Source organism: Glossina fuscipes, unplaced genomic scaffold (genome assembly GCF_014805625.2).
Source record: "Glossina fuscipes isolate IAEA_lab_2018 unplaced genomic scaffold, Yale_Gfus_2 1, whole genome shotgun sequence".
NCBI lineage: Eukaryota > Metazoa > Arthropoda > Insecta > Diptera > Glossinidae > Glossina > Glossina fuscipes.
Window position 1 is genome coordinate 46342452 of NW_023998415.1, and position 10806 is coordinate 46353257.

A 10806-nucleotide genomic window follows, 5' to 3' on the forward strand; every position below is an offset into this window, starting at 1 on the left:
AGCTGTTTGACATGCATCTTTGTTGTTCGCAATTTCTATCATAAAGGCTGATTTTGGTATTGATGTGTAAAAAAAATTAAGTATTTAAGCATTTAGTTGTGTATAATTTTTATTAAATAAATAAATAAATAAAAAATTTATACTTGAAAATATATATTTTCACCATACAAAGTAAATGTTATAAATTTATAAAGATTACAGACAAATCCATTCAGGTAATTTGTTTGTAAATTGTCCGTTGTCAGGAATTAATTGACAAATCAAGAAAAACAAGGATTCGAAAATCTTGAGCAAAGTTAGTTATCAGTTATTTGGAAACATTTCTAAAGCGAAGGAATCATTTTTTGCATTCTTTTTATTTCAGTCCAACATTTTACCGTCTTTCACATTGTATATGATAATAAAATGCATACTTTAAATAATCGTAATAATATTAGACCAAAAATATGCTCTAAAATCAAAGATGATATAACCGCTCTTGATGCTATCTTGCTCGAATGCTTCAAACGTAATTTATTTGGTAAATATCATGCCTGCAATGATACCGTAGAAGATAAATTGAAGTTATTGCGTAAAATTTTTGGAGTACCTAATCATCAATCAAGTTCAGAAACCTGGATTGAACACCTGAGCGATACTAACAATACAACAAGTGAAACCAAATTTATTAAATTCGCATTTCTCGATGAAATTAGAAATATTTTAACAGACAAAAGGCCACATATAGCACTGTCTACATTTCAAAAATTCATGGACCGCCTTGATTTTGAAACGTTAAAAGAAACTGAAAACTTAAATGAGCATGTACTTTATGAAGGCGTGGATAATTGCAGAGATAATTATTCTTATGATGATATGAAAATGGATATAAATATCGCAAATAATGATATTGTGGTAACAAAAGCGATAGAAGAAACTCGATTCACGTGTAAACGTGAAGAGGAGAGATATTTTGAGAACGAGGAAATATTAATATCAGATTCTACCAATGCCATCGATAATGAAATGCTCCAAAGAATACTCCTAGCGGACATGGGAAACGGTAAGTTACATATTCAGACTTTTCTTATACATAGTTTTAATACTTTCCATTCCAAGATCGAAGACGTGTTGACGTGGACGACTTAGACTCGACGTTGCTTAAGAATAAAAGAATTTAGATAATTAAATATGTTATTTTTCTTTTAAATACTAAACGTATCGTATACGGAATATTTATTTATTTTGAGACCATCTTTCATATATTTCTTGCAAAGTAACCAAGAAGTTAGTGGTTAGACTGTAAAAGGTTAATTTAATTCTAAAAATTGCTTTAAATACGCTTTTTCTTAACGTACAGAAATTTTAAATGAATTAAAAAACAACTTCCGTCCCTCTTCTTGCATTTTGCTTATATGATTATCGAAACTTGTCCATTATCTTTCATGCAGGTTCAAATTCCAGAAGTTTTTAGGCATAAACCACTCATTTTGAGGCTGCATATATTGTTCATCTGGGTCAAATCAATTCAATCATGGGTCAAATGTCGTGATACATCGTAAACATAAGTTAACTTTAAATGGACGTGTACAAATTTTTCCTGTTTATTGTTCGTTGCGGTCATTTGTGCTTGCAACCTGGACGTTTTTATAAAACGAAGTTAGTCAGCCAACTATTCAAGCAAACTTAAGTAATATGCTTATGCCAGAACGATTTGACAAGTAACTTTGATAGTATGAAAAAAATATTATTTTAGATGAACTATGTAGCTACCTTAATACGCGCATGTTTGCCACACTAATAATGATGGGTATAAAAATAGTTATGCCACGTTGTGGATATTAATCCTTTCGCAATACCTGTCCTCTATATATGGCAGTCATTTGGTTCACCACACCAGTCAATGGCGTGTACATATGGCAGTGACTGGCTGCACTAAGGTTAGAAAAATATAGCAAGGATCTTCTCTCACCAAGGGTCTCCTATACGAATACAAACTGTCATGCCAAGTTTATAGGGCAAGGGTTAAAGAATTCATGAAAGGGATACTATATCTTGTTTGTTACTCAGCTAAACTGCCTAGAATTGCCGAGTAATTCACAGCAATTCATACATTCATACATCCATTTGCCATTTGCACTGCGTTAGGTTTACAATTATATTCATTGGAATATAGGGAATATTAAATTTGCATTGTGGGTCTAGAACGGTTTGAGATGAAGTCACCTATGATTATATCAATGGCGTTGGAATCATTGTCCCAATCGATTTAAATCGTTTATCTGCCATATACCTGTCCATGCATTCTCATGTTCGACGTCGAAATCGCGATTTTTGAAAAATTTTTTATCTTTCGATGTTTTTACCTAAAGTTCTAAAGCCCTATGAAAGGTAGAAGGAATTGGAATATTTTTTTCGATCATTCGCTCTATAACGATGTAGGTTTTGTACAGTATGCAAGGTAGGGTATCCCTTGCTTGGTTATAACGTCTTAAGTTTTTTTCTTGGAAGCTTTGCATTATTAGGGTGAGAGAGAGAGGCCTTACCTCACGAGCAATAGATAATTGCTTTAGTGGTTAAAAGTCTTTTAATCCCTCCATATCAGGATAAGTCAAAATCAATGATCGTCGCCAAAGCAAGAGGTAGCCAGAGTTTGCCCAATGAATATGCCCTCGAAACTCCATAAGCTATATATATATTTCCTGCTAATGTCGATAGAGAAATCGGTGTAGACATGCCCGTTCACGAAATCATGATTACAATTACCTCAAGACTTTGTGTAGAAGAAATAATTTGTCTTCCATAGTTTTCTTGTATAGTTTCGCCAGCTTAAGCGAAATCCGTCCTTGAAGTCGTAGACAATAACCCTGAAAATTATAGCCTGGAAAGGCCAGAATTTTTATTTTGTTTCTGTAAGTTCGTGTTCTAATTTGAACTCGTTCGAAAGACTCGGACCAAAAGATTCAATCGCAACTATCAGATAAGGGGCCCTCAAATTTATAATGCGATATAAAGACGATGTTTTGATGGAATAGGTGAATATATTTTCTTATCTAACTTTCATTGCAAGTGGATGTGCAATCCATGTATAGACAGCCATAGCTTTAGGTAGATTCTTACCATAGCAGGAAACATGTCCATATAACTCATCTCAATTTGGAACTTGGTGACGACCTAGACTATCGCGGTGAGCGGCATATTTTTTTATTAGATGCGCCATCAGTCTCGCAGACAGGCATGCAGGCATTAAACTTATAGGGATATCTTGTCCTTGTGCTTGTTACATTCGAAAAGTATGTATTTTTTCAATAAGATTCGTAATCGGTTTAAGCATCTCTCCTGGTCAGTCCATCAGTCTGTCTCTCTTTCTTTCTCTCCTTTGTTATTAGAATCCTTGCGGTCGAAACAATTGGGTAAACAGTTGAAGCTTTATTTACTCTCTTGATTGATGGCCACAAGTTGGGTTTAAACCTAAGCGTAATTCATTTGGAGATAGCTCCACAATAGCCAAAAAAAAACATGGAGCTATTATAGCCTATAAAAGATATTGATCCAAAGATCCGGTAGAAATATTATCCCGATTGATCAGTTGACACGCCCGTTTTGGATTTTACCTGATAATTGCGAAGGATTCGTTTTAAGAGGAATATAATCTTTGCACTTTTCATGATTATAAACATCGCTGAGTCATTGTAGTTTAACATGGCCTTGAAATTCATTTTATGCGCTATCGAAGACTGGTTTAGGTGCTAATTTTGTGATATCGTTTTTAGTGTTCAGAAAACGTGGTCTTCACAGACACTTGTGATCAGCGTGCGTCCGTCCGCGTGAACATAACGTGGAATAATAGATGAAATACAACTCATTTATCGGACAACTGACACATTTGAACCTAACGTGGGGATTTCGCATATTTTTTATGTTTATGTTTCGTTTTTAATGTGATATTAAAGTGATGAACAAGTTATTTGCTTCTGCCAAACGTTAAAATTGCTAATCATTTTGGGACGTTTTGTTTGTTTGTTTGTTTGTTTGTTTTTTTTTTTTTTTTTTTTACATTATGTAGATGTACAAGCTAGTTACGCGTATCGTTCCGATCATAGAGATTCTGATATTAAGCAAGAATCGATAACCAACGATACGATGGAGGATATTCCGCCTGTTATGGAATATGAAAAGAATCGATTTTCCTTCAAGCACATTTCCACTGAACTTCAACAAGAATCAACAAGAAATAAAAACGACAACAGCAACAACAATAATAATAATAATAATAATAATAATAATAACATGGAGCAAAGCAAAAGCAATGATAATCTCTTAGAAAATCATAAACTTGAGGGCGTAGTAGAGGCCAGTGAAATATTTGACTTGTTAAAATTCTTAGAAAGGAACGATGACGAGATAGAGGAAATTAAAATGTCGGAAAAGCGGAAACAAGCTGATGAAAGCTCAATTAATCAATTAATAACCAAAGCTCACTTCAATTCGAAACGCAAAAAGTTGCGTTGTTGCGTCAATACAAGTTATGATAATTTAATGGAATTTCATCAAAAAACTCACATAACTGATCTGACGGACGAATCATCATTAATTGTTAATGAAGCAAAGCAATGTTTTAAAGGGACAAGTATTGATGTAATCGATTTAAATGGGAAATGCGAAAATTATGTTATAACAACTAAGACATGTAACAACAACAACAACAACAACAGTTGCGACTCATGCAATAATAAATCAGTTACTGAAAGTGATAAGAACTTGCGGAAATCGATCGAGAGTGACGAACTAGATGATAATAAGACGTTCTTGGTGGAGAATTCTCTCGACAGTGATGAATTTTCCGAAGATTTTGATTTCTTAAGAATCATGCAAGAAGTGGAAATAGCTGATAAGGCACTACATAATGAAGACGATCCGAAAAACTTAAGAAAAGAGGAAAGGAATGATCATCATTATGCTGACAATGATGACGATATTATTGTGATAGAAGACTCGGACTCGGAAGATGGGAAATCTTTCAGCGTAAATAATTCATGCATTAGTAATATTGAGGGTACAATAGCAACGACAACGACGACAACAACAACAATAACACCAACAACAACAACTAAAGCATTAGATGAAAGTGGAGATTGCAATGTTAAAATAACCAATAATTACGACGCTGTCCTACATTTATACAAAATTAAACGATTTTTATTAAAAAAAGGAAATAGAAAAGGCTTTAAGTTAGTGCAACAGCTACAGGAAGTATTTTTACGTAATGGTTTTTGATCGTTGAAGCTAGCTTTTGAAGCGTCCTTTCTTTTTATTCTTTGCCTTTTATTAAATAAAGTGAACTTTGGGATATAAAAACTATTCTGTAAAAATATTTATTATTTAAGAGGGAGAGCGAGAGAAAGAGCGAGCGAGCAAGCTGTGATAAGAATTTCTAAGATTTCCTTTATCATGTATTTACTTTTATTATTTATGTATTAATAAAGTACTTTTAAGTGAATTTATATAAATGAATTTGTAATTTTATTTATCCAAGCCATGAACCTTTCAAATAAGGTTGTCGCTCAGACTGCAGTATTACACGATAAGTTAATGATATTCTTGCTTGGCAATAGTACGAGTCGTATCGATGCATTTCTTGGCTAAGGGTTTTTAAGACAAAAACAACGTTTTTATAGATAAAGGCTTTTTAGGCAAAATTTTTAACCCTTTTCGTAAAGCTTTTTCACTAGCGATAATAACTAAATGTAATTTAATAATTTTCTTCCGAAAAATTATAATAAACAACCATTGGTTCCATCTTCTACTTCGCGCATCTTGCATTTCAAAGACAACAACCATATGGCGAACCGCCCCATAATTTATATTATTTATATTATTCAGGCACTATAATAACGTTGGCTTGGCACCCCTGGCGATGCATTGTTTTTTGCTTAATCAACTTTTTATTTATATCAAAACTATAAGCCTAACGCTTGGTCTAGTCAGAAAGCTTCTTCTAAGTTAACATACATTTATATTGAAAGTGTAGGAGATGGCTGTCCAAGGATTTTGATACGTAAGCGCTTTTGGACGTAAACCAAGCACAAGTGGAATAATCGAATCGAACAATATCGAAAATACGAATCCAGGGAAAAGAAAACGTCTTTCCAAATGTTGTTGCATGTAGTAAAACTAAATTTGCAAAATACGCAAACAAGTTGTTTTGTTTTTAAATTTATCTTTATATAGCTTAGGAAATCGGAACAACTTTTTGAGAGTTAAAAAGCTACATATTTCAGAATACTTTTGTATTTGATCAAAGACTAGTGGCATCAAGTTTTTATACCCTACAACAATTGTGGGTGTATTAGATTTGTCCGGACGTACGCAATACTCGGAATGACTTTGATAATACCGCTCGATCCAAAATTACTTTCTGAATCAATTCAAGCTTTCAAGCTTGTCTATCCATCTCTCCCTTAACATGTAAACCGTAATTTTTGAGATATTTTGATGTAATTTGATACACGAACGTGTTTTGGTCCAAGGACGAACTCTATCGAAAATGTTTTGGATCGGACAACGCTTTCGGTTACTGGCCACATAACGATCTGTTTTGAAGAATCTATATATATTAGTAAATGTGGGGCGGTGTAAGGTGTAAGGTATTTAATAGTGGGCTGAGATCGACTGTAGTTAGTTGTTGTTAATAATGATCTACAATTTTGAAAACTTCAAGGTACTTTTTCAACTTTTTCTTAACAGCACTTTTCGTTCCAAGCCTAAAGATCGATCGAGCCAAGGATCTATATACAATCATTAGAAATCAATATACAAGAAAGCGGAAAGAAAAAAGGAACGGAATATCTAAATGAGCCGTTAAGTTCATGTAGGGCCTTACGGATGCGTCAAGTTGCAAACAAATATAGATTGAAATATAGAAATATGTGTGTATGTTTAATCGGTATATCGAGTGAACGGATTATCTACGTTGCAAGTGAGTGTTGTATGAAAGCAAAGATAGCAAATCTTGTTTGCATATGATGTCCGGCGTGTTTAATGAAAATCATCATATTGAGTGAAAGGGAAAGTTCAAATATTCTTCATTCACATCTAAATTAATTTTATTGAATCAAATAGACGCCATTTTGTATTATGCCGAAATCAATCGACAACAGCTCAACACACACGACTTGCTCCCGTTTGTATATCTACGTTCATCTGCCTTTTATTGTTTGTTAGTTCTCTCGCTCTCTTTCTTTCTCTCTTCAAAAATGAGAGCAACAATTTGTAGAAGAAAATCGATCCACCAAATTTCCTTCACTGTTAGTCCGAGTGGTATCCAAATATTCAGTCTTAAGCAAATAATGTGGTCAATGTGTTCGTTCTTTATCGACGATCGATCAGAGCACAGCTCGTCGGCGTGTATCTTAGAAATTTGCAGAGTCGAAACGAGCAAACCATTTGTACGCTGTTGAATTTGATAAGGCGTCTTAACAGTTAGCTGCTGTGTCATGAATTTTTCGACAAGCTTGCGCAAATTGCTCGCAGTGATAATATTAAGTATTGGGAGTTTTCTCAGATTTGTTGGTTCACAACTTCTTTCAGAAAGAAATTTTTTTTAAAATTATTTGCAGATTTTCAATCATCCAAAGCCGGTCATAAATCGATTCACAAAATTTGGGAAATTATCGTTCGGCTTGATTAGATCTAAGCTACATTATTTTGGGCGATAATATTGCTATGCTAAACTGAGGTTAATATGATAATAAATAGTTAAAATTCCTGCTACAAATAGATATATTTTTATAGTGCGATGGACGGCTCATACTTTAAATGGGATTACAGTGGGCAATCGAGTCGATAATAACATTACATTTGCCGATTGGATACCCGCCTACCAGGCTGCAGTCACTCGTTCCTGCATCTTCACTGTTGCTTGCCATCGACGTGTTACAATTACAGCGAACGTGCCCTGTGTGATAGAGAGATGAATATCACAGGAATTTAAAGGTCGCGCAAGGAGACTTGGTACAAATTTTCGGTTCTGCCGCCGTACGTAGCGATTAGTATTCTTTCTAATTTTTTCGTATATATATGCATTATCATTTTAACCTGTTATGGTTATGAAGAAGAGAACATTTAAATGTGTATTTGAACACTTCTCAGCCTTTTGACTTTGCATTCCCTCTGTGATTGAAGGACGAATTAAATTAAAATACTTATAAATTTAAATTTTTAAAAATACTTTTTAAATTTCGTAAAATATTGCTTTAAATAATGAAATATCTTCTAAAAATGTACAATTTTTGTCGTTAACTTCACATGCAATGTTATTAAATGCCGTATGCTATATAATTTAAAATAAAAACATAGAAATTTTGCTATTTTGTCTGCATTTTAATTGCCTTCCTTACTCTTACATTTTCTAATTTCTTACAGTATTGAGCTTAAAAGCAATGCCCACTGATATGCAAGCGAGAGTGCTGTATATGACTATTAGTTAATGTGTGTGTATATCTGCGATTGTCAATGATTAGAAATTTGTTGTGTGAAGAGCGTTTACAGTTTTTTTTTTTTTTATTTCTCCTCTCAAAGAGAGTCGATTAGAATGAGATTAATAGATTTTCATAAATTTCAAAGTAAATCATACGCCACGTTATTTGTGTTTTTCATTGCACTGCAAAACTAATGTTTAATTTGCATTGAATATTCTTATGTTAATTCTCAATGTTCATGTTAATAACGATACAGCAATAAATTAATGAACTTTAAGTAAATAAATAACTAATTATTTGAATTGTTTTACTTTGAATTTTTGTATCATTAAATTTTTTTTTTAATTTCTTTTTTTCTTATTATTTCAAAGCTCAAAAAAATCGAATGCTTGGCAACATATGTGAATGTTTTGCATTCATTTTTCTTTACATATATGTGTGTATGTGTATTTAGCCATGCGAATAGATCCTTTTACGATAGCGATTTGTATTTGGAAAACAAAAGAAGTGTTTGCTTTTTAACGTAACACTTAATTTCTCTATTAATAGCAATTAATCTGAATATTGACAACTTGTAAGAGGAAGAGCCTCTTCGAGTTTTGACTTTGATTTGTCGTGAGAAATCCTAAAAGTAATTTTCTTTTGTTGGCAGGTGTTTTGTTTTTCCTTAGCCCGGCACATTTAAAATATATCTTTATGTGATTTTATGTTCATATAAAGGGAACTTCTCTTAAGCAACCCCTTTTCACAATTTTATTCTCATCTAATTGATCACAATAAATATGCATATACGTGTATGTATATATATATATATATATATATATGTATATTATATTAACTAGTTATAATGCGAGGCAGTTATTAAAGCTTGTATGTTACGTGGTTTTGTTTTACAGAAGGGGAGACAGAATACATAAACAGCAATAACAGCAATAACAACAGAAATAACAGCAACAAAAATAACAACAAAAAGCAACGATAATAATAATAACAAAACGAGCAAAGACTATTGAAATTGTTGCAACTATTTACGGTGTTTATGTGTTTGCAATTGGGTGCTTTTGTGGCGACAGGTGCAAATAGTTTTGTGGTAGTTAGGAGGTATCAACTGACAGTGATTTTGTTGTTTATCATAAATTCACCTGATAGTTGAAGTGCTAGACCAGACTCTGTACTAGTTTTTTATTTGTAAGCGTATATGCGTGTAATGTATGTATATGCACGTGTGTATGCGTGTGTGTTTGTGTGTGTCCGTGTTTATGTGTTGCCGCTCTGCGGCAGTGGCAGCTGCATTAGTTACCAATTTATCAATTGATGCTTGGCTGCAATGACTGTCATTCTAGTCAATATATTTAAGTGTGTATTATACAAAGATTTTTAGTAGAAGAAAAAGGGGGATATACGCGTACGAATAACAACAATAGCAACAACAACAGTAACCTTGCCGCTTGCAAGTTAATATTTATGTAAGCGAAAAGGCATTCATACTCTCATTATTCATTCATTTATACGCACACATGCATATACACGCACACACACACACACACACACACACACACACACACACACACGCGCACAAACCTATATCCAAAAAAAAAAAAACAAAAACGAAAAGAAAAGAAAAAAAAAATAACCAAGCGAAAGAAAGACATAGACACCAGAAACCCACTAACTCCACAAATCATGACTCTGATAAACCGACCAACCAGTTAACCAAACAACTTGATTACTTTAACTCAGCCATTCATTCAGTTAAACAGCTGCTTATTGTGTATATATTGGTGGTGGGGGTAAAACAGGTTGAATGATTGCTTAGACTTAGGTACAGGTGCATTTTTACACTCTCTAGCCAGATCATGAAATAGTAGTAAAGTAGTTATGTCGCCCCCTCCCATCATTAAACTAAAGCAGAGTATATGATAACAAAAAAAAAAAATAAAATAAAAAAGAAAAGAAAACGCACACATTTCAGAAAATTAAAAGAAAAAAGCGTTAAGTGCAATTTACGAGTATACATCCATGAATACAAATATAATAATAAGTAGCAGGCTAGATGGTGAAGACCGCCGGATGGGCGTCTGTCAATCGCATAAAACACTGATTGCCACCATATCTATCTATCTATCTGTCCATCTACATATATATATATATATATATATATATATATATGTATGTATGTGTGTGTATGCAAGTGTGTATGAGTGAGTATTCGTTCATACACCATATCGGTGGCATGTCTGGTTTAGTGATCAAAATTTTACTGCTGCAACTTTAGCATCCGGCCTCTGTGTGTGTTTGAGTGTGTGCCTCTGTTTGATACGCTTCATGCGATTATGGTGCCAATGAA

At 33.4% G+C, this 10806-nt stretch overlaps 1 protein-coding gene across 1 annotated transcript; it reads left to right on the top strand.

Moving 5' to 3' along the window:
* The first annotated feature begins 130 nt into the window (after positions 1–130).
* On the top strand, positions 131–5256 carry LOC119644973 (protein PFC0760c-like). The gene is made up of 3 exons (XM_038044715.1): positions 131–215; positions 365–1042; positions 4046–5256. The coding sequence occupies exons 2-3, from the start codon at positions 406–408 to the stop codon at positions 5254–5256; spliced, it is 1848 nt and encodes a 615-aa protein (XP_037900643.1). The 5' UTR covers positions 131–215; positions 365–405.
* Positions 5257–10806: the final 5550 nt, after the last annotated feature.